Consider the following 25,178-nt stretch of genomic DNA (forward strand, 5'->3'; position numbering starts at 1 on the left):
AAATTATGTACTTTAAAAATTGTTTTAATTTGTTCCTAGGACAAATTAATGCCTTAGTAACTTTCGTGATCATTGTGGGTCGTCTTTGCCAATGTGTTGAGGCAGTGGCAAAGATAAATTGTAATCACATCTGTTGATGGTACTGATACACATTCCAGGATGTGGTACTTTCTGCAGAGGGGTCATTTTATGAAGCTGCTGCTCACTCCATCATTGCTGCTTGGGTCCAGCACACATGGGAGGGACTTTGTCCTGGAAGTGCCTTCTGGGTTGGGAGCACATTGTTTTGAATATATGCCACTTCAGAAAAATTTTTTTCTCTGACAGTAATTTGATTTTTAAATTTTTATTTGTTGTTAAATGGTAAAAGAAAAAGAGGAAAAATATGTTTGTTATATATCTTTATTGAGATATAATTCACATACAATTCACTCATTTAAAATATACAATTCAGCACCTTTTCGTATATTCACAGAGGTGGGCAACCATCATCACAATCAATTTTAGAATATTTTCAAACCCCCAAAAGAAATCCCACACCCCTTAACCATAATCTCCTGATCTCCCCCAGCCCTAGGTAACGACTAATCTACTTAGTCTCACTACTTAGTAATAGGAGTTACCTATTCTGGACATGTGGTCCTTTGTTCCTTACTTCTTTGATCAGATAATATTTTCAGACTTCATCCATGTTATATCAGTAGTGTATCAGTGCTTCATCTCTTTTTGTTGCCAAATAATATCCCGTTGTATGGATATAGCACATTGAATTTGTCCATTCATCAGTTGATGGACATTTGGGTTGTTTCCACTTTTTGGCAATTATGACTAATGCTGCTATGAACATCCATAGTACAAGTTTTTGTAGGGACATATGCTTTCATTTAGGTTGGGTATATAAGTAGGAGTACACTTGCTGGGTCATATGGTAATTCTGTGTTTAACCTTTTGAGGAGCTGCCAGACAGTTTTCCAAATCAGCTGTGTCAATTTATATTCTCACTGGCAGTGTATGAGGATTCCAGTTTCTTCCTATTGTTGCCAGCATTTGTTATCATCTGATTTGTTGATTAAGGTGTGAAATGGTATTGCATTGTGGTTTTGATTTGCAGTATTTTTCTTAAGGCTAATGATGTTGTACATTTTTCATTTGTATGTCCTCTTTGGAGAAATGTCTATTAAGATCTTTTGCCCTGGCCGGGCGTGGTGGCTCACGCCTGTAATCCTAGCTCTCTGGGAGGCTGAGGCGGGCGGATTGTTTGAGCTCAGGAGTTCGAAACCAGCCTGAGCAAGAGCGAGACCCCGTCTCTACTAAAAATAGAAAGAAATTAATTGGACAACTAAAAATATATAGAAAAAATTAGCCGGGCATGGTGGCGCATGCCTGTAGTCTCAGCTACTCGGGAGGCTGAGGCAGGAGGATCGCTTGAGCCCGGAGTTTGAGGTTGCTGTGAGCGAGGATGACGCCACGGCACTCTAGCCCAGGCAACACAGTGAGACTCTGTCTCAAAAAAAAAAAAAAAAGACCTTTTGCCCACTTTTAAATCACTTTTCTTTTTATTATTGAAATGTAAGAGTTCTTTATATATTCAGTGAATAAGTACATTATCAGAAACATGATTTGCAAAATTTTTCTCCCGTTTTGTGGATTTTATTTTTACTTTCTTGACAGTGTCCTTTGAAGCACAGGTTTTTAATTCGGACAATGCCCAGTGTATCTGTTTTTGTTGTTGCTTGTGCTTTTGGTGTTATATCCAAGAAAACATTGCCCATTCAATGTCATGGAGATTTACTATTATTTTTTTCTTCTAAGAGTTTAATAGGTTTAGCTGTTATCTTTAGATCTTTGATTAAGTTTGGGTTAATTTTTGTATTTGGTGTGAGGTAGGGGTTCCACTCCATTCTTTTGCATATGGATAGTCAGTTGTTCCAGCTCCATTTCTTGAAGAGATTATTCCTTCCCCATTGAATTATCTTGTTAAAAATTGATTGACTATAAATGTGAGAGTTTTTTTAAGAATCCTCAGTTCTATTCCATTGATCTGTACATCTGTTCTTACGCTATTACTGTAGCTTTGTAGTAAGTTTTGAAATCAGGAAGTGTGAGTTCTCCAACTTTGTTCTTTTTTCAAGATTGTTTTGGCTATTCTGGGTTCCTTACATTTCACGTGCATTTTAGGATCCACTTATCAGTTTCTGCAAAGAAGCCAGATGGGTTTTGATGAGGGTTGTGTTAAATCTATAGATCTGGGGAGTAATGCCATTTTGATAATATTAAGTTTTATGATTCATGAACATGGGATGTTTTTCCACTCATTAGCTGCTCTTTAATTTTTTTGTAGTTTTCAGAGTATAAGTTTTATATTTCTTTCATTAAATTTACAATGCTTTTTTAATTGAATTTATTCCAACATATTTTATTCTTTTGGATCCTATTGTAAACAGAATTGTTTTCTTAATTTATTTTTGTTTTTTTCACTGCCACTATATAGAAATATATTGACTTTTATAGATTGATCTTATATCTTCCAACCTTGTTGAACTTGTTGATTAGTTTCAATAGGTATTTAGTGGATTCCTTAGGATTTTTTGTATAAGAGATCATATCATCTGCAAATAGAGATGTTTTTAGTTCTTTCTTTTAAATCTAGGTGCCTTTTATTTCATTTTCTTGCCTTAATGCCCTGGCTAAAACCTCTAAGTGGTAACAATGAACACCCTTATCTTGTTCCTGATATTAGGGAGAAAGCATTAAATCTTTCACCATTGCTGGGCATGCTGGCTGGGTACTTTGGGAGGCTGAGTCAGGAGAATCACATAGTTCCAGGAATTTGAGACCAGCCTGGGCAACATAGCAAGACCCTGTCTCTACAAAAATTAAAGAAACTTACCCAGGCATGGTGTAAGTCCTAGCTACTCAGGAGGCTGAGGCAGGAGGATTGCTTTAGCTCAGGAGTTCAAGGCCACAGTGAGCTATTATCATGACACTGTACTCGAACGTGGGTGACAGAGTGAGACTTTCTCTAAGATAAAAAATTAAAAAAAACTTTCACCATTAACTATGATGTTAGTTGTGAGGTTTTCGTTGAAGCCCATTTTCCAGATGAGAAAGTTCCCTTTTGTTCCTAGTTTCTTGTGTGTTTTTATGATGAAGGGATACTGAATTGTGTCAAATGCTTTGCCTATCTACTGAGATGATCGTCTATGGCTGTACCACCCTGAATGCGCCCAATCTCGTTTGATCTGTTGAGATGATCATGTAGTTTTGTTCTTTATTGTATTGATATGGTGTATTACACTAATTTTGGGATGTTAAACCAACTTTGCATCCCAGGAGAATCCCACTTGGTCATAGTGTAGCATCCTTTTTATGTGCTGCTGGATTCAGTTTCCTAGTTTTTTGTTGGGGATTTTTGTATATATATTCATAAGACATATCAGTCTGTAGTTTGTTGTGATATCTTTGTCTGTTTTTGGTATCAGGGAAATAGTAATCACATAGAATGAGTTGAAAAGTGTTCCCTCCTCCTCGATTTTGGAAGAGTTTGTGAAGAATTGGTACTAATTATGAATGTACTGTTGGCCAAAATACAAATAACTTATCCAATTCAAAATTCTGTAAGATTTTATTAAAAGAGGATATTTCTAGGATCCCATGATTTGGATTTAAAGCAAATATTGTTTAATCACAGCATTTTAAAATTGCAAGGTCATCTACCCCAGCTCACTGTTTGCAAGATGCCCATCAGTCACCAGTGGAACATACGCTTCTGATGCTGATGGTCTTCATTGGATGGTGAGAACCATTGCACAACACTAGTATTAGAAATCACTTCTTTATATTAAGCTGAAGTCTGCCTCATTGGAACCTCTGTCCATAAGTCCTAATTCTGACCCAATGATACAGACTGCTTATCCCCAGTCCCTTCTGCCAGTCTTCTAGTGGCATAACACCAAACACTTCCAGGTCATAGTTTGCCATTTCCCTTTTTAGAGGAATGGCATGCTCAAAACTTGTTGGCTGACCATAGCATGGAGGAACTCTTCCTTTGGCCTGGCCACTGCATTTGTAAAGTGCTACCTGCAATCATGAGGGTTTTTTTTTTTTTTTTTACCGGCCTTTTTTTTTTTTTTTGTTTCTTTTTGTTTTTGTTTCCACTTGAACTTTTGGTTTTTTTGCTTGAGATACAGCTTCTCATTTGCCTTTATTCACACAGTTTTAACCACACTCATTTCATTGGCTTTAGCTGCATTCTATGCAAAAGTTGGGCCACACTATATAACTATACAGTGCAATAAAAATTTGAATAATTGCTTGGGTTTTGATATACTAGAGCTTCAGCTGGGGTCATGTGACTCCTGTGTGCTAGAAAATACCCTTTCAGAATGTAGCCCTGGGAACACTGAATGCAACTGTATAGAAATGAATGTGAATTTACAAGGCCTGCAAGGCAATCTACAAGAATGAAAATGTTGGGACTATAGGTGTAGTCTTTGTTTAAAGGTAGCATAATTAAAGTGTGTATGTTTTCACAGTTTATGTAAATGTATCTCATAGAATACATGTAATGTTCTCTGAGGACAGATGTGATCCTTGGTCCTATATTTGCCACCTAGAGTGAATGCACCATTGGTTTTGGAGGCGTTCCTGTGTGTGGGTGTTTTTAGCCCTTTCTCATGTATTTCACGCCTAGTCCTCAGAACAGTCCTGTGGTAGAGATGAGCCCTTCGGTATCAGGTGGCAAAGCTGACTCATGGTAAGTAGATTTCATACTTCACGAGTACCAGAGCTGGAATTCAAACCCGGATCCAATTTTAAAACCCATGTTCTTCCTACTGTTCCATGGTGCTTTTCAAGTTTATGGTAAAACCTTTCCCCTTTAGAAAATTATGTAAAAATAAATATTGTGTGGACTTGGCTAAAACACTGAAATATACTCAAAGCACCAAAAATGCATGTCATTTTTTTTTTGGCTTTTTAAAATCACTGTTTATTCCATTTGGTAGAGGGTTTTTTTTTTCCATACAAATATTTGCAACAATTTTGAATTCCCCAAAACCATACATAGACGATAAATACCATGCTATTAAAGTATTAAATTTGTACAAAAATACTTTACAGTTTAATACTTGTTTGTTACAAATAAAAATACATATTTAAGTGACTCATGATCTTTTTTTTTTTTTTCTTAACATGATTCTGCTTTATACTTTCTTGCCCTGGCGGTTCTGAAATGTGATTGAAGTAATATATTTCTTTGCACAAAAAGAAAGGTGAACTTTTTCCTTAAACAAAGGACACAGTGTTCAAATGCTTTGCCTAAGTGATAGTTTGAATTATTGACCAAAATGAAAATGTTGGGAAAATAATCATTTTGATATGGAGATTCTACCATCAACATACAGATCTATTTTTTTTTTATTCACTGAATAACAGTTATTAGTGTAGCTATTCAAAATATCTGAACAAATGAAAACAGCTGCTGACAAACAGTAAAAGCAACTGTCACGATTTATTGCTTTGAGGGATGGTAATAATTGGCAATGCATTTTGTGAAAAATGTATTTACAATTTCAGTAAGTGGCATGGCTCAGAACAGAAGATAGTCCAGTGTCATTTTTAAGTACATGTGCTGTACACCCCTCAGTATTACCAGTTTTCAAAACGTCAAGCAGTATGAGTTTGATTTGCCTATCATTAAGATGAACCTCATTTTAATAGACTCTTCATTCTCTCTTAAGTTCTTAGTCTTGAATTTTAAAAATAAGGTAATATAACTAATTCTCAGTGTGACTACACACTCTAATTCATTATCAGAGATTTTCAGCTATTAAAAATGTGTCCTTAAAAAAAAAAACAGGTCACAAGACATATCCTGTTTGATAATTTGTTGCATAGGGAATAGCATACATCTTAGTTTTAAAAATCATTCCTATACTTGGGCAAAACATTTACCACCACCTATTATGGTCTCCTACGTGCATCATTGCGGAAATATTTTAAGATAACTTAATTTTATGCCTGTGCCCCTCCCATCCTTGTAGTCCCAGCAGTTTACCAAACACTAATTCCTCTAGTAGAGCCAGCTTATGAAAAGCCTTGTTGGTCAAATTCTTACATTAATGACTTCATAGTAAGAAACTGATTTCAAAGTGAATTAAGGAAATTATCATAGAGAATATTTTCAAACAGGCATTTCTTTTTTTTAAAAAGTGACAGTAAGATGAACTTGTAAAAAATTTCCTCTGATGTTAATTGTGGGGAGGGGCAACCTACCTATTCTTCTCTACCATTGGGCCAGGCAGGGAACTGCCTGCCATATACCATAGTGGTCACCAAAAAAGAAACCTCTTCAACTTGAAAAGGGAAGTGAACATGAGCCATGAGAGAGATTTAAAAGACCCCTGTGCTTGCAGTTAATGCCACGTGATTATCTGTGCTTCAAACGTCACAGAAATCTTAAAGGGATTTTTAGCACCATGTAGATAGTCTTTTGTCCCGCTTTATAAAAAGCTTTGCTATAATGTATTAGTGGGTTCTCGTGTCTCCAAATTACCACCGTGGCTAGGCTGCTGGAAAAAAGCACTATTCTGTTCACTCCAGTCTCCTGGTAGAGGCTGTTGTTCTATAGACTTCTGTGAAGCCAGTGGGTTTCTGCTAATAACCAGGTCCAGCTTGTTACCGGATTCTGCTATGAGGGGCACAACTAGGCAGCAGTCAAAGTCTCTTGTTCGGACGTGATTAACCTGAAAGGACAAGAAGAGCCATTTTCAGTTATTGTTATAACTGTAATTCCCAAAGCCCAGAGGAGTACTTCAGGTGCAACAAGTTGTCTACAGTCTTGAAAGCGCCAAAGAGAGCACCACGTACAGAGAGGTCAATCCCTGCTCTGACGACGCTATATATAATGTGGCTATTGTCTCACTTGTCATTCTCTGCTACTAGATCGTAAGGCGGAGAAGAAGTACACGCCCTACCATCCTCATGCCAAGCAGGGCGCCGCACCTGTTGGGGGTTCTCTGAGTGCTGAATATGATCCCCAATTCACAGATGAGAAAAGCGAAGCCTGGAGAGGTTAAGAGCTTGGTCTTAGATCAGCAGTTGGTAAGGTTCAGGCTAGGATGTAATCGCAGGCAGTCTGTCTGATTCCAAAGCCTGTGCTCTTAACCATGATGCTGAACTACTCTCTTCTAAGTGAGCTCAGCCCCTCTTCAGCTTATACTTGTGCTCATCTTCTTCCACTTCTCCTTCACAAACAAAAGTTTAAACATCATCTACACGCTGCTTCCACTCCTTGACTTCCCAGTGGCTACTCGATCTTCTCGGGTGTGGGCCCTGACACACTGCACTGCTGGCAGTGACCCCACTTGTCACACCCAGGAATGCTCTGGAGCTCATCCTCCCGGGCCTTTAGCACTTGCTGGTCTCGACACTCTTCTTCCTGGGTTCCTATGACACCACTTTGTTTTGATCATTTTACCACTTTAACTGTTCACGTTCAGTCTTTTCCTGCCTTTATTTCTTCCTGTCCTTAAAAACTGTGTTGTGGTTAGAATTCTATCTTTGGTTCTCTTCTCTTCCTTATTATAAGCCCATCATAAGCAACTTGATCCAGACCCATGCCTTCAGTATTCTAAATCTTTAGCTCCGTCTCTAACATCTCTCCTGCCCAGCAGATCCAAACTGACAACTGCCTTCCACACTGCTCTGTTAGGAAGTGCTGAAGATACTGAAGTCTCATTAGGTCTGAGACAGGCATCTTACCCACACCTACCTGGTCTTCTTGTCTGTGATCTTCCTCTTCCCTGTCATACCTCCAGCCACCCACAATAATATCATATTGCTTAAATTACAAATTATGTCATCATTCTGCTGAAGAAATTATTATGCCTCCAGCAGAAAGCCCAAGAGCTTTAACATACTATGAATGTAGTCTACTTTTATAGCCTCAACTTCCATGACAGTAGGAATCCTCCAATTTATAGATTAGGAAGACACTCATAGAGGTTAAGTAAGTTGTCCGTAGTTGTTCATTCAGCAAATATTAGAGCATCTATGGGAAGTAAAGTGTCCCCATGCTCCTAGGATAACACTGATTGTTCTACTGCCATGTTAAAAATAACTACCAGAATTGGCTTTAAAACTACCGAATTGACCAATGCCAACTTGCTTCAGTGAACACATCTTTGAAAGCCAACCCATCGGTGGCAGCCTCATGCTTTGAAAGTCAGCTGTTTGGTGACAGACTCATTCCAGGTGTGTACGTTTCTAAGATTGATGTCAACCCACTCCCTTTCCTGCAAAACGCTCTTCTTAAAACCTGTACATAAGATCAGAAATCTGCTTTGCTAAATGAAACTGTACCTGACCAAGATAGTACTACATTAAGTAAGGCAGGTTCAGCTTTTAGGTTTCAGATATTGTATGAGATACTGAGATATGAAGCACCGTATAATGGGAAATGAGAGAATAAGGTACTAGCCCTCCTCTGAAGAAGTTACAATCTGCTGGGGATATATCCAGGGAAACAGGCAGTTTTGATAACAAATTCTACCAAAGGAAAAGGCTTCTATCCTATATAGGAGGGGCCCCTAATCCAGTCTTGGGGCAAAGGAGGCTGGGTGGCCATTGGTCAAGTGAGACTGAAGTCCTCTAAGCCAGTAGTTTTCAATTTGGCTGTTCATTGTCATCACCTGGGGAGCTTTAAAAACACAGTGATGCCAAATCTCACTCCTAGAGATGCTCATTTAATGGGTCTTGGATCTGGTCTGGGCAAATCAGGTGATTCCATTTTTTGGTCAAAGTTGAGAATCACTGATCTACATGAGACCAAAAGGTTAAGTAGGAGTTAGGCCGGTAAGGAATGGGGCACAGAAGAGTGTTTCAGAGAAAGGGAATAATATATTTCAATGTTCAGAACCAAAATGCTTTTATTTTTCTATACAATACTGACCACTTTTTATGTGACAGGCATTGTTTTTAGAAGTGGGAATAGAGCAGTGAGTAAAATCCCTGCCCTCACGGAGTTACGTTCTAATGGGCAATACAAAGGGAACTGATGACTAGTCTGGCTTCACTGCAAAGAAAGAAAGGAGGGCGAGGGAATGGAGAGGGAGGGATGCCCTTTTCGACAGAGTAGTTTAACATGGCCTGAGCAGGGACCTGAAGTACGGCAGGGAGCATGTGCATGTTTGGCAGAGGAGCAGCGCAAGCTCAGGGAACAGCGGGTGCAAAGGGCCTGGGTGCAAATGCACTTGGTTTGTGAAGGAACACAGTGGGGTGTGGGTGGCAAATAAGGCACATTCTAGATAGGAGGCCAAGGGGTGGCAGGATATGCCATTCCCGAAACAAGTCCAGTTGTAAGCAGAGAGTGTAAGCAGAGAGTATATGAAGATAAAGGTAAGACAGGACACTGGCAAAGGAAAGAGAGGCCAAGTCCCAAGGGCCTTGTAGGTCACGCTGAGGAGTGGGGAGAAGTAGACTGGTGGGGCGTGGAGTCAGGTAACTACGTATTATATTTATGTTATTACTCTATGATTGTGGGAGACGCCTGTGGTTGGGTGGGGTCTGAGGCATAAGCATTAGATTGGGAAAGATAGCTTTGAGCTCATTGCCAAAAAAACCTGATAAGAAATCAGAGAACGTTTGGGGCTGGGATCGAATTTGCTAGGGCTGAAAATTCTTTATTCAGCTGTTCACTCCTACTGATTCCATAATCTTGATGACAAGGTTTGAAGGGAAAAAGAGCAAAGGGCTTCAAACGTGCAGGAAGGTTTGGAGGAAATTCCCGGTCATAAGCTAGTTGCAAGGAATTAAAATTCCACCTGAAGTCTTACCTGTAAGAGCCTGTCATAGGGCTTTAAGCCACCAAGATCTCCTGGGCCGGCCGGGCGAATATTTTTAACATATACTCCTTTCTCCAGCAAGCCATCTGCCACACTGAACCCGAAGTCCTCCATGTCAGAGTCCTTGTACAAAGTCACCTGAAAAGTGAGAAAATGTGAAGAGAACATTTAGCTGGGCTGGAGACTTTTGCTTCTGAAATTTTTTGATGAGCAATCTTTTCAAAATAATTTCAGTAACATAACGGATTTATAACATAAGCATTCGGTAGCTCCCCTCCCCAACCCTGCAGCTTTTTTCCCCACTCCAAGAATATCCTTATCCTTGGAATTTGTAAAATCCCATCCAGAACTCAAAAAGGAGATGGAGAACTGGAGAGTTCTGTCCGTCCTTTTGCCCTTCCTCCCTCCCTCCCTCCTTCCCTTCTTCCTTCCTCCCTCCCTTGCTGGAGAGAATCTTCCCAGGGCAGGTTGACTTCTACTATTTTCCTGGAGCAACCTCCTGGTATGAGGCAGCCCTTTGCAACTGCTGAGATGTTGAGGATTAAGCCAAGTGCCCGCCCCACTCCCGCCTGGCGCTCTGCTAAGTACGGTGCTCAGTGCTCCCTCTCCCTTTGTGCAAGTACCCCAAATCCATCATTTTACGTGCTCTGGCTCCCCAGTCGGCACCATCACAAAACACTACCTAAAGGACCTGAAAGTGTTCCTGTAACAAACACCTTGCCCTGGGACTTGGCTCGACTCGCTCGCTCGGCATTTGCCTAGGGTTTGGCTGCGCAGCTCGAGGCATCCACCCTCGTGTGCTGCGGCCTCTGCGGCTGTCTTTGCACCGGAGGCCAGCTGGTGCCAGCTAGAGCTTGCCCCAGTCCTCGTTCCTCCCCTGACCACCTGCAAGGGCTAGTCCGAGGTGAAAAGAATAAATCATTTGTGCATTCATCAAACGTTCATTGAGTCCCTACCATATTCTAAGCACGGTTTAGGGTGCTGGACCAGTAGCAGAAGGGGAGAAAGAAGAGCCTGCCTTCGAGCGGCAAACACACGAATACGTAGCAGCCCCGAGCACTCGCTGTGACAGACACTCGGCGCTTTTCACGCATTTAGCGCTTCGCGGCGGCCGCTGTTTCTATCAAGATTTGCTGGATGCCCTTCACAAAAACTGATGCACACTTCAAGTAATTATTTGGGCTTACTTTTTTTTTTTTAACGAAAAGAGTTGACAATTTTATTTTCGCATTTCACAATACAAATGAAAACTGCCCTTTTTTCGGTTCCACTTCTTCCCTTCAAAACCATTCTCTCTTTGATAGGAAGGGGGAGCAGGCCTTCCTTATCATGCTGTTTGGAAAACACCCGGAGTCACAGTGCCATGATCTCCCGGTGAAGCAGAACAAGTATTAAACTGACATAAAGAGACCCCCCCCCCCATCCTTATCTGTCTGGTCGAGTCATTCCAGGCCGAGTGGGCACCATCATGGGACGGGCGGGAGGTCTCATCATTGGGGGCCCAGGCATCATTGGCATGTGGCCTCCCACGGGTGGCCTCATTCCAGGAGTAGGTCCCACTGGCATCATCCTGGGAGGAGAAGGGCCCATCACTGGCATCATGGGAGGGCCCCCCATATGGGGTGCTGGCATCATACCAGGGCGAGGAAGACCTGGAAGACTGGGGGGAGGTGGTCTCATCGCCCCTGCAGGAGGAGGAGCAGAGAACGGAGTAGGAGGTATTTTTCCTTGTTGAAATGCAGCCGTTGTTTTGCCAGGCAGGCTCTGGGCCTGCTCTTCCATCCAATTCTGATGGTCATCTTTCACATTCTCTTTGTGTTTCCTACCACTGCCGTGTGTCTTTCTCACAGACGGAAAGTCATGGGTGAGGTGCGTATCACAGGAGTCACAATAAAACTTGGGCATGTTCTCTGCAGGCCGTTGGCCACTCTGTTCTCTGGGATTACTTTTTTTTTTTTTTTACTGTAATTATACAGTTACATGGCTGGATACTTTCTGGATAGCCCTTTTATACACACACACACACACACACACACACATTTATTTATTTTTACACAACTAGTACATGAATATATTCTTGTAAAACAGTAAAAAAAATTCAGAGCTCTACTGGGCAAAGTGAAGATAAAAACTTTTATTGCAGGTTAATTTTTTATCCAATCACTTTACTTCAGAAAGGTATGGAATACCGAAGGAAATACGAAAGTGATCAGTGTGTGGATTTTTATTTTACTGGACAGAGAGCTAAAATATCAAGCTGACTGGGTCAATACTAATCACGAGGCAGCCCTAGTGGTTATTGCCATGTTAGAGGTGAGGAAATTCAATTTTATAGGGTTAAGTAACCTGCCCCAGGCCACAAAGGTGATGAATGGTGAGGCCGTGTCTGTCAGACTCTAGACATCAAGCGCTTCACCATTTGTACTTTATTGCCACTCAACATGCCTTATTGCTTTGATTCTAAGATGGATTTGTTTTGCACATTTTAAAATCTCTGAAGTCAGACTGTATTTTGTTATTGATGTCATCTTTGATCCCATGAAATATGTTATATTAATGTTCCACCTCTACCTGCATCTTCCCCACAAGTACGTCAGAAGGTAAGGGGCAGACCTTTGTTGCAACTTTGCTTCAGGGGAAAAAAATGTGCCTCTATGCCTTGCCACTTAAGAGTGTCCTCCCAGACAGGAGCAACTCTCAGGAGCCTGTTAAAATGCACAGTCTCAGGCCCCAGCCCAGACTGACTGACGAGAATCTGCAGATCTAACATTTATTGAGGTGACACTCTCGGGAGACGCATGCCATCACTGTGTGTATGTGAATGGGTGTGTGTGTATGTGTGTGTGTGCACTCACACATGCACTAGACCTTAGTATGTGCTAAGTGCTGTTTTAGGGACTGAGAATATAGCAGGATATTGTGAAAAAAAAAATAGACATAGCAATGAGCAAAATACAGCCTTTGTGAGTATAGTCCAGTGAAGAAACCTGATTGAATCCTAGATTTAATCCACTACCCATCTCCGGGCTAACCAGGGCCACCATGGCACGAGTTCTTCATTGCTCAATTGGCCTGTGATTATTGGGTGTTTGCTGCCCAGGCCAGAAGCCAGGAGGGGGCAAAAGGATGAGTGGCACCTAAAACTGCCAACGTCGATCAATGGTAATACATTGGCCAAAACTTTAGAGATGGTGCCACTGTATTTCTAATGAGCAGGGGAGCTCATTAACTTTAAAGTCACAGTTGTTGACCAAGAGCCTTGGTTTCTCTGAGCCTCAGACTTGATGTATCTCTCTGGAAAACTCTTCAGGATGCCAGGCTAGCAAACGGTTTAAATTTGAAAGTAATCTGTTTCTCTAGAAATATTTCCTAAGGTCAGAGGATACTGAATTTTAATAGTCAGATCTATTTCTCCTGGAAATAGCTTGATAATAGCAAATTAACAAAAATGAAATTATTTGAAAACCACAGAAGAGAGAAAGAAGATTCCAGAAGTCAATAATTCACAAAAATGGGGAGCACAGCTCACTACCCTCAAAGCAGCAACAGTAAATTGTGCCACGTGGCCCTGTTTGCCTGGAGATGGGTAGTGGTTACCTTTATTTCTTGTCCAAAAATAATTCTAAGGAATCTGAGGTGTAAGTCACCTTTTTTTGCCCCCACAAGTAAATCCCTTATCCAGGTCCTCGCTTTTGATCTCCCAGCAGCTCTGTGTGGCCAAATCATTCCTTTTCCACTAATGAGGGCGCTGAGCCTTGATGACACGGAGGGGCTGACTTGTCCAGTGAATGCAGACGCTCCAGAGTCAGTATGAGAATATCTGACCTCATTCGCTGTGTTCTTTCCACCAAATCATATATTTTTTTCCAGACATATAATCTGCTAGCTAGTCAGGCAGCTTTTATCCAATTCCAACTGCCCAACAAACTAAAGATGAATAATTTATCATGTCTGCTGTGTTCCTTCTCATCAGAACCCTTTCGTGGCTTTCCAGGAACATCTGCATAGACTCCTGCTCCCCGCGCCTACAGCTCCTCATCCTGTCAGTTGGCTTCGTAGTCTACCCTAGCCCCTGTGGAGCAAGCTTTTTCTTGTAGAGCCTCTATTTTGTGCTGACTAAAGTATGCCTCCAGGGAATCTGGACCATGAACACAACTGCAAGATTTTTTTCTGTTCTAAAAGAGCCAACTATTGGAACATAACACCGCGGGCTGGGACACAGTGCTACAAAGCGCAGTTCAATTCTAACCGTTTGTCAGCATGTGCCGCAATTGCTTCTCGCCCTCCCAAGAACAGAAGCTTTAACAGGAGGCACGGTGAGGTCACCATGATTCATGTTCAGCCTTGTTTTATATTTCTAAGCAAGTCTGCCCACATGTCTGAACAGTGTTCTCGAGGCAAAGACCAGAAACCCGATGCTCATGTTTTCAGCGTTGACACATGTGAAAAGCTTTAGCCACAGAGCCAGCTCCCCCGCCTTGGATTTTAAGGGCAATTGCGTCTACTATCCTGAGCAAGTCGTGGTGAGTGACAGCCATCCTGGAAGCAGTTCTCAAGCTCTGACAGCCTCTCTCTGGCTCATTCCCTTGTCCTAACGGCCTTCAGGACCAGACCGACACCTGCTTCTCAGAGACAGTGCTGGTCTTCCCGTAAATCACCAGGTACTTGGGTTTACTCTTGGCAGACACCACTGGGGTAGCCCTGTCCCTTTGAACCTGGCAATTCAAGTAACGTCAGTTTTGAGGACAATCCTACACTACCTGCAGGGCTGGAAGAAAAAAATAAAATATAGTCTTCTCAACTGTAATCTTCCAGCCCAAGAGGAAGCAATCTCTGTTTATGCTGCCAGAAACTCATGGGTTTTGAGACAAATTGGGTCAGAAAGGCAGCTGCTACCCCGAGTCTGGGGAGTCTTGCTGGCAGAGAGACAGGGACAGCTGGCGCACGTGCTGCCTCCTGCTGCTCTCCAGCAACAGCGCGGCACCGAGGGCTGGGAAAATGAGGGCTCCACAAGGGAATCTGAGCTGGATTTTGGCTCTAAGTATGAACAAGTCAGGGGCTGACCTGGCCCTTGGAGACAGCTGAGTTCCAACCATGGGAGCACCACCGTGCTTACGATCTGTGGCAGGTGTGTGTGCTGCCTTCCTGACCCAGCCCAGCACCTTCACACAGCTGTCAGGTCGCAAAGAACAAAGAGGAAAGAGCTGGATCATCCTCCAAATTCTTCAGCAGATCAAACCAAGCCATGAGCCGCCGACAGTCCCCTAGTTATTGTCTGCTCTGTCACAGGCTCTCTCCACTCACCCCAGCTACCACCAAGGTGGCCTGCTGTGGCAGAGCCCCGGCCACCGGCGTCTTTGCTCAGGCCAGACTGCTGCCTGCTCCTCTCCACCTGCCCTCTGTTTTCTACCTCCCAGGTCGCTCTGGCCTGGCCCTTCTCCCACTCTTAGCCCTTCCCGTTTCCCTTTGCAACTTACTGGCCTCCATTTCCCTCAGGTGTGTGTGGGCCTCCTGGATTCAGGAGCCACCTGAAGCTCTGGGTGGGCAGCATGCCTTCCACCCCAATTCTGGGTCTGTGGGGTTTGGGGCCAGGCTCACTGTCATTCAGGAAGGATGACCAGTTACAACTGACCAAAGCTCCACTTCAGTGAGTGCTAACAGTCTTGGTTTGATTTCCTCATTGTAGGGATTGCTGATGTCTGACGTTATAAAGGGCCTTGGACAAGGAAAGAACTCTATACCCCATCTTAGGGAAAGAAAGAGACAAGCCCTGGGCTAGACTGTTAGAAGTTTGATCCTTGCTATAGCCTTGCCAGACAAGTAACATGGCAGGACAAGGAGGAAGAGGGCTGTTCTCCAAGAACCTGCACATTAGGGAAACAGAGTGACCGTCAGAGAGCTACCCCATTTGTAAGTGAACATCCTATAGATGATATAAGACTTTGCAACCTATAAATAAACATGTTTCATCACAATAGAGATGCACGAGGACATGTGGGAGAGAGGAATAGTCCCCAGGCCAGAGTCAGACTTAAGGGCAGCTGTTAACATTTCGGAAGAGAGGTGGGAGGGGTGGAGCCACGACAGAAGCAGTGAGTTGAATGATCAGACAGGGAGGAGGAAGGCAACCAGGACACGGTCCAACCAGCCTGCCTCAGGGTCACTCGAGTCTAGGGGACGGCAGCTCTGACTCACTGTTTCTATTGCTCAGAGCTCAGACCCTGCAGAGGTGGATGGCAGCTTGTAGGTGAATGATAAGACACAAATTGAGTTCTGTCTGGTGCAGATGCAAATGATTTCTGCCTCTTTGAAGATAACTGCAAGTGCTTTGCTTGTATTTCCCTTCATGTCATGGAGCAGCTTTGATTCTAGCTTAGAAGTCTCATCCCAACATTCTTTTCTTCCCCACTGACTGAGATACACACACACATTAATATATAGTTTCTTTATCCCCCTTTAAATAAGTTTTGTCATCCTGTTGTCATTCTTTGTTAATGAGTTAAACAAATATGTTTTGACATGAGCCAATCGTTTGCATAAGAATTTTGTTTTTCCAGGAAATTCTGTCATTTGTGACAACATGAATGAACCTAGAGGACATTATGTTAAATGAAGTAAGTCGGGTACAGAGAGATAGATACCGTATGATTTCACATGTGGAATCCAAAAAAGTTGAATAGAGAATTGTTGTTACGAGAGATTGTGGGTAGGGATAGAGGCTGGTCATGGTACAAAGTTACAGTTAGACGGGAGGAATAAATGCTGGTGTTCTACTGCACAGCAAGGTGATTACAGTTAATAATAATATAGTATATATTTCAAAATAGTTGAAAGAAGGCATTTTAAATGTTCTTATGAAAGAAATGATAACTATTCGAGGCGATGAATACGCTAATTACTCATGTATACATTCCACAACAAAATATTATTTTGTACTCTATAAATGTATATAATTATGTGCCAATTAAAAATAAAAAGGAATTATGTTATTTATATCTTAAAATGTATGTTTTAGTAGAATCATAGACAAGGGAAGCTCATGGAAATGACACATTTTGCAGACTGCCAGGGCTGGATGTTACTGTTTATGTAAAACACAGAACCCACGTTTCCATCAGTGGACATTCGCTCCACATTCTACGTTCCCCCAACATTGTTCTCTTAGCTGTCCCTGGTTCCACACGGAGAGAAAGTGCTTGTCAGACTGGTACAGTGACAAGTCACTAGACACACGTCCATTTCTTTTTGTAAATGGATTCTCATTCTGGTTTACAGCTCTGTCTCTGGTGGCTTACGGCTGCTGTCTGGGTCTTATTCAAGTCTGGGATGCTGGGTGGTCTCATTTTCTGAGTTTCTGACACTGTAAGGCAGGACTGAATGATGGAGTCTTCACCAGGAAAAATGCTGTTTTGTAAAGTCTCCCTCTTCTGGTAACAAGTGACCCTGCCCCTTCTTTGGTGAGTGAGACAACTGCTGACGAGTCTGCCTGCCACGGGAGCCTGAGTCCTCTTTAATTCATCATTCCTCACCTAAAGAACGAGAACCTTGATCTAGCAGAAAGTGATAAACAAAAGCAAAGCGTTCATATATTCAGTGTGTTGCTTTTAGCTTTTAGTGATTTCCACACTAGACAATTCTACACTAGCTGTTTGGAGAAAGTCTAGGCCTGGCACAAGGACTCATTTGATCTTGAGTGCCGACTCCAAATATTTGGTGAAGAAAGAGGCATGTGCAAGAATGAGATATATATTTCCATTTCACATTCCCTCCTAGGGCTGAGACTGCTCCTGACGTGGGAGAATATTGCAAAAGAAGCTGGCATTAAACACTGGAAATGACACTACTTCCAAGAAATAAAACAACTTTATCGTTTCAAGAAGAGCAAAGGAACCCCCTCAGAAAACTCAAATACATTGAAAATGCAAAGTGAACTTGGCTGAGGGAAAACCTGAGGGTAGCAAAAGCAGCTGTGAGAAATAAAGAGATTACTTGTGAGTGACTCCAGCGTTCAAGCGTTGTGCCACCAGCGGCCATACATAAAAGTAGATGCTGGAAAATTAGTTTTAAAACCTTTCTGTAAAAAGATAGACAAAAATAGCTGCATACAATTAAGAAGTATAATTTTATTGAGAAACACGAAGGACAGGGCAAAAGGAAATGTCAGTATGAATTTTTAAAAAGTCCAAATGCTCTGAATGTGGAGAACTTTCCACGCTACAAAAAAATTTTTTTTTTGCCTTAAGGCATGCAAAGAAGTGAAGCTAGAATTCATCACAGAAACAGATTAGGTGGACTCCAAAGGATATTTAAGCTTCGGAGGGAAAAGGAGGGTTATCAATGAACTGTAGCTAAGATCACAGGCTCCTTATCTGCAAAAAGAGAGAATCTGCGATAAGCACTGCTCCAAACCAGAATTCATTTGAAAGATAAAATGCGGCAGCTCTGGGGCCTACGGCGAAGCCTCATTTCCTCTGTGCCCTGCCACCCAGCTGTCGCCTATGACTTCACTGGAACGGAGTACTCACCTCTAGTTAGCAAAACCTGAGGGAGTGATGCTTAATCTTTAGTCAGCAAAAGAATCCACTGACAATGTTGCTAAAATGTAGGTTCTTGGCCTGCACTCCCCGAAAATGCTGTCAAGGTACGTCTGGGTGAGGCTTAGGAACCTGCGTTTTAACAAGTAAAGGTTATTCGGATCCCCATCCCGAACTATTGGCTAAGGCTGTCATCCTCAAATTATTGGTTGAGACCTATTCTTTAAGTCTTGAAATCAGCTTAATGTGATTAGCATTTGAAAAGAAACAGAAAAAAACAAAAAATGTCAGTGTATCCTGTGCAGTGAATGTTTGGAGTCATCCATATACACGAGTGTGGGTGTATGTGTGTGCTGAACTGTGGGGCATGATATAGTTTGGATCATGCATCCTTGCTGAGAAAGTTGCAGAAGCAGTGGCCTAATGGGACGTGAGCATCACTTTCCTGTGACCCAGTCACTGTTCCCCCACCCGCACCCCAAGTTCCAAATCCCTCCAGCTCCAACTTCCTCCCACGTCTACACAGCCGAAAAAAGAAGTGAGGCTGCCTTTGTTCTCAGGTGTCAGGATGACAACTAACATTTTGGCTTCAGGAATGAATGTGGACGACCTGAAGGAAGGCCTGCCAAGACCATGTGGAGCCTCAGGCATAGCAGATGATGGGAAACGAGTGGAAACCATTTAGATCTGACCTGCAGTGGGGACCTTCCGAAGGTCTGAAGGAAGAGGAAGAGCAGCAGGAAGAAAGGGTAGGCAAAGAGGGCAAAGAGTGGAGGGTAGGTTGAGACCCCCAGAAACTGGAAGATAAGCCAATACTTCACTCCTTCCGTAGGAAGGTGATGTTAGTAACCCACCCTCAGGAGATGGCGTGGTTTTAGCCTTTTTCCCCCTAAGCAATGGGGCGTTTCCTTGCCCATTCATGCACATCATCTTGCTCCAACTTCTAGTGAAAATAACAAGATTTTTCAGGTGCTGGCCTGGACAGAACAGGTCCACACCTTGTTTTCATGGATACAGCCTCGACCATGTGACAAACAGCCACCAGAAAGATGACAACAGGGAAATAATACCAAGCATGTTTAGGACGCTGTGCTGTTTGTCTCATCCAGCCTCTCCACGCTGGTCTTTGCAGCCCCTTGGGAATTTTCCCACTAGGTCCACCTGGGAAAGGCTACCAAGGGGGCTCAGGGGACTAAAAATCATACCTCATTCTGATTGCTAAGCCGTGCACTCTGGCTTGAGTCACCTTGAACTTGAGGAAGGAGTGTTTTTCAAATTCCCTCTCCCTAAAAGAATGCCTTTTCCTAATTTTCACAAAGGTTTATTTAGTACAGGCTAGTAGCGCCCCCGTGGGAAAATAACTCAAGTCCATCAACAAGTCACTGTGCCTTTTCATGATGACACCCACATGCAAGACACAAGCACAATGACCAGTCTTTGTTCTGAGATAAGTAGCTTTTCTAAGGACCATTTCTCCTCTCCAGTACTTCAAAACTGGAGGATATGTTAAGCGACAAACATTTTGGGTGGCCTAGCAAAGTAACTGAATTCCTTGAAAAAGAACACAGACCCTAGATATGAGCATGAGCCACTCCAAGAGTTGCACAGCATCGGGCCACGAGCTCCTCTGCTACATCTTCGCTGAACCATTTCAGGGGTCTTAAAATGTCCAGGACACCACTGATTTTCGAGGGTCTTATTTTGTTGGAGATTAATTCAGAAAAAAAACTGAAGCTACCGGGGAAATGTACTTATTGTCCCTTTAGGGAATATGACTAAAACGAAGGAAAAAAGAAGCACCCTATTTGTTAGGTCAAGGTTGCCCATCTGTGTCTGTGACCTTGTGGTCTCCCAGTTCCAACCAGTCCATCCACTGCCACACATTATGCCAGTTAGTGGAAGATCCTTTTTTTTCTTTTTAACAAGATCCATTTTTTAGCAGAGCCCTTGTTTTAAACCTTAGCTATAACAATGTGCACATCCAATTCATTGTCATTATCTTTGCTAAATGCTCTCAGTGCAGGAGAGATGAAAGAGACAGTCTTTTGTATTCTGGCGATATCAATCATCTTCCTTTAAGGAGACTGCTTCACGCCGAGGAATGAGTCTATTTTATACTTGTACTTTCTCTATCCTGTGTAAGTGAGGGCTAAAAACACAAAGCATATAGCACTTAGTAGCCACTCAATACAAGATGGTACGCATTCTTTTTGGGGGTGAAGGGAGGTGGGTTATTGAGCATGTTCTTCTCTGCCTGGGCAGTAGAACTGGAGAGAAGAGGGGAAGGCAGTGTTCCCAGACCCTTGAGGGAATCTGTAGGCACCAGCCCTTGTTTTGATACAGCAGACTGGGCATTGAATATGCACCTTCTGCAATCTAATCAACACAGCAGTTCTTACGGACTAATGGTGTGTGTCAATTAGTGTATCAGGACATGTGATTTATCAAGAAGACACATCAATTCAGGATAACTAAATAAACAAGTTACTAATAACTTGTGGCATGGGGCTAAACCTCAGTCCTCATCCTAAAATGTCAGAAATATCTTTGCTTTTCTGTAAGTCTATAATTCCTCTTAACACACGGGGTCATGTTGGGACATTTGCATTCTCTTGGTGCAAATCTTTGACACCCCTTTGCACTTGCTTCTTTCTGTGCTTGGAACTGCCCACCCATCTACTGCCTTCCTCTGCATAGGCAACACCTACTTCCAGGAAGCCTTTTTTGTCCCCTCTCTGGTGGCTTCTGGTGGCTTAGGGTCCACCCTCTTTTTTTTTTTTTTTTTTTTTTAGTTTCATCTGAATTTAATTTTTTTTTGTATTTATTTTTAATTTTTTTTTTAATTTCAGAGTATTACGGGGGTATGACACTTTGGTTACATAAATTGCCTTTATCCCGCTTGAGCAAGAGCTACAAGCATGCCCATCCCCCAGACAGCATGCACTGCACCTGTTAGGTGTAAATTTACCCATCTCTTCCTCCCCCTCCCATCTGCCTGACACCCTATGAATGTTACTTCCCACATGTGCTCGTTAATGTTGATGGGTTAGTGCCAATTTAATGGTGAGTACATGTGGTGTTTGTTTTTCCCTTCTTGTGAAAATAGACTAATGGCCAACAAACATATGAAAAAATGCTCAACGTGTCTAATCATCAGGTAAATGCAAATCAAAACCACAATGAGATATCACTTATCTCCAGTGAGAATGGCCTTTATCAAAAAGTCCCAAAACAATAAATGTTGGCATGCTTGTGGAGAGATAGGAACACTCATACACTGCTGGTGGGACTGCAAACTAGTGCAACCTCTGTGGAAAGCAATACGGAGATACCTCAAAGAGATACAAGTAGATCTACCATTTGATCCAGCAATCTCATTACTGGGCATCTACCCAAAAGAACAAAAGACATTCTATAAAAAAGACATCTGCACTAGAATGTTTATAGCAGCACAATTCACAATTGCAAAGATGTGGAAACAACCCAAGTGCCCATCATCACATGAGTGGATTAATAAAATGTAGTATATGTATATCAAGGAGTCCTACTCAGCCATAAAAACAATGGTGAACTACCTATTGTATTACCCTGGAGGGTCCACCCTCTTTACCCCAAATCTGCCCAGACTTGCCTCTATTATTGTACTTACCCCATTATCTTCCTACTAGTTCCCAGACTGTCTCTTCCCTAGACTATGCGCTCCCTGGGGATTTGCAATATATTCTTTGAGTGGATGAAAGCACAATTTATATATTAGATGAATGGATGAATGAGTGGTGAAAGAATGAACCCAGGATGGGAACACACAGTTTAGAATCCAACTTCCCATACTATCCTTTCTTTTACCATATCCTTTGTCAGCTGCAAAATAAATAACTAGATTTTATATGGTAGTTAGGGAAATTGAGGTCTTTAGAGGAAAAAGGGAGTAGCTGGCCTATTACCTCCCCTGAATCTGACATTTTTTGCTCATCTGGATAAGACAAATAACTAATCTCTACTCAATAGATTATTAACTACAGAGGAGGTTTTTGTTCTCAAGAAAAGTGGGATAAGATTGTTACTATTTCATACACCCTTATATATTGGCAAAAAATAAAGCACTGGCTCTAGAAAAGAAAACAAGAAACACTCCCTTACCACTGCTCTCCTTGGCCCAGGGTTCTGCAACATTGTCACTTACATATGCCTTGTTTAAAGTCTGCTGGAAACTCTGGAATTCAGCTCTGTGTACAATAGTGGGTTTTCTTCGGCGAAGTAAAGTGAGGCAACTACCATAGTCAGGGATGGAACAAAGCCAGGTCTTACCCTGTCCTGGCCCAAGACATGTAACTTACATCTTGAAGAGAACTTCATGTCTCTGGAGTAACATAACCATCTCCTGTAAGTCTGTAATTGAGGATTAAGACTTCCCACAAGAACCAGACCCCCCTTTCCAGCAAAGCTAGGAGCAAGGAGTGTATGATGTTTAGAAAATCCTTCTGTCCTTCCAATGAGATTAGAATAATAGACTAATTCATCACAGCTCCATGTGACATTGGAGCCACACGTTTTTGTCAGAAGATTTTGGCCAGAAATATATTTTTGATAAATACATTGCTTGAAAGCCAATTTTTCTTGCTTTCTAGGATAACCTCCCAGGGATCATGTTTTGAGAACAAAGTCTGAAGATCTGCCTTTAAGTTTCTTTGCTTGGCTGAGCCCACCGGAGAATGTTGCCGCCATACTTACACTGGGGCATGCACACGATGCAGAGTGGCCACGAAATTTGACCGTAGGGAAAGAGAAGAAAGCTTGCTTACCTTGTGCAGCTCCACAGGAGTCGGGGACATGATCTCCTTTATTTCTTGTTTCATTTTTCTCAGGGTCACGGACTTCCTGCCCACATCTGAGGGCAGGGTGTTGCTCCGCGTTGTTTGGCTATAGTGTGGTCGCGGGCTGCTCCGTTCCTGGAAGCTGGCCTGTCGCCCCAGCTGACTGCGAGGTGTTGGAGCCTCATGATTCAAACTCATCGTGCTCCCCGACATGATTGTTGCCTGTGGCATTGACAATTTTCAGAAACAATTAAGCTATGGACTAAGAAAAGGGTTTAGTTGCTCAACATTAAGCACATTTCTCCTTCTGCTCAGTCAAAATACAGTCTCTTCAGGGCATAACCAAAGGCTGGAGAATGGACGTACTAATTGAACTATGAAAGTCTGGAAAATGCTTTGCAAGTGACATTTATAATGCACATCTCAAATCCAATTTAAGTACTTAAGCCATTGAGTTTATTTAATCAAATACCACCCCTGGCAGTTTTGAGGCAAATTGAAAAGCTCTAACATTTGCTTACTGCAAACTACATTTTAAGTATTAACTTTCCACTGAGTGGCTCTAACAGATGGGATTCACGAGGCCACCTTCGATTTATCTTCCAGAAATGAACGAAGAACTTCTCAGCGGGGCCCAGGCTGCCTCTATTTGCAGCACTGCCTCTAGCTGCAAGTGGAGCTAACTCTTGGCTGGAATAGGATGACTGACACCAAGGCAAGGCGTTCTCCCCAAGATTCCCGTCTAGCACTGCGTGCTGTCTTTCCTTTGGCCATGTGGCCTGTCTCTGAAGCTTGTAGACCAGCTAGGCCTCCACATCATTTGGTATAGATCAGTGTTTCTTAGAGATGGTCTTTGTGTAAGATCCTCAAAGAGATGAAAAAATAATAATTTCTTATGTTCTTGTATTCAACCCTTTGCCCAAAAGCTATGAGACTTGGGTGGGATTTCACCAGTGAATTGGGGAGTCTGTTCAGTTTCAAATATGTTCCCCGCATAATTCACAAGCAATGGCAAGATTAGATCCCAAAGGTGACTCTCAGAACTGAAATGAAAAAAGGTTTGAAACCTATTATCACATCGGAGGTGTTCATTTCTCATGGTTAGAAGATGCTGAAATTCTGCGAATATGCCTGTAGCCAGCTCTGTACTCCTAGATGTGGTGGTATATAAAGGTAAACTAGCATTGGTAAATCTGTCTGAAACCATGGCAACAGAAAATAAGTCCCATGTACCATGTGACTGGCTGCAATAAGATTTAGTTGCTTATATTAATACCGATGCTAAAACAACACAATTAATTTAATTCTGTTAAACAAATTCTTAATTTGTTGAGTGCTCTGAATGTGTTCACTCATTGAAGCCTCACAATAACTCTATGAGGTAGGCACTGTTACTCCTCTTAATTTATAGGTGAGGAGACTGAGACACAAAGAGACTGACTCACCCAAGGTCTGTAGGGGGTAAGTGAGCAGGTAGTAAGGGCCGAGGGCACTTTACCAAACTATTGATCGGGAGGGAACACTGCAAAGTGAGTAGAGTTTTCATTTGTCATCTCTCTAAGATTTCAGAATTCTAAAATTTACCTACTGTTCAGCTATATACACACTATTAATAAGATCTTTGAATAACTGCCAAGCATTGGCACACATGTACATACATCTAATGACTCTGTTGAAAAAGACACAAAACAAGTAAACTTATCAATATCCTAACTAGATCAGTTACCTCATTGATAATTTTGAAAAAGAAAATCATAACTGTAAAAAAAAATTTGCTGATCATTAGATATTAACATGTGCTAAGTCCCATATATACTATGGGTAGAATATCATTTAATACTTAAGTAACCCTACAGATATTAGGTAGATATTAAAATTATTATACCTCCCATTTCAGTTAAGAAAATGGGTCGAGTATTAGGTTGATCCTTATAAAACTTCCTTTTATTAGGTAAAAAAAAATACCTCATATTTAAACAAGGATG

At 42.1% G+C, this 25,178-nt stretch overlaps 1 protein-coding gene and 1 pseudogene across 1 annotated transcript in view; both read right to left on the bottom strand.

Moving 5' to 3' along the window:
• Positions 1 to 6,504: 6,504 nt before the first annotated feature.
• The window catches only part of GRIP1 (glutamate receptor interacting protein 1), a 154,482-nt gene continuing 135,808 nt past the window's right edge, over positions 6,505 to 25,178 (bottom strand). The window contains exons 19-21 of the mRNA XM_012642012.1: positions 23,182 to 23,415; positions 9,837 to 9,983; positions 6,505 to 6,746 (exon numbers count right to left, since the gene is read on the bottom strand). Of these exons, the coding sequence (XP_012497466.1) occupies positions 6,519 to 6,746; positions 9,837 to 9,983; positions 23,182 to 23,415 (609 nt within the window). The 3' untranslated portion in view covers positions 6,505 to 6,518. The remainder of the gene's footprint in view (positions 6,747 to 9,836; positions 9,984 to 23,181; positions 23,416 to 25,178) is intronic.
• LOC105808383 lies at positions 11,271 to 11,750 on the bottom strand (annotated as a pseudogene).

Source organism: Propithecus coquereli, unplaced genomic scaffold (genome assembly GCF_000956105.1).
Source record: "Propithecus coquereli isolate 6110/MARCELLA unplaced genomic scaffold, Pcoq_1.0 Scaffold172, whole genome shotgun sequence".
NCBI classification, from domain to species: domain Eukaryota; kingdom Metazoa; phylum Chordata; class Mammalia; order Primates; family Indriidae; genus Propithecus; species Propithecus coquereli.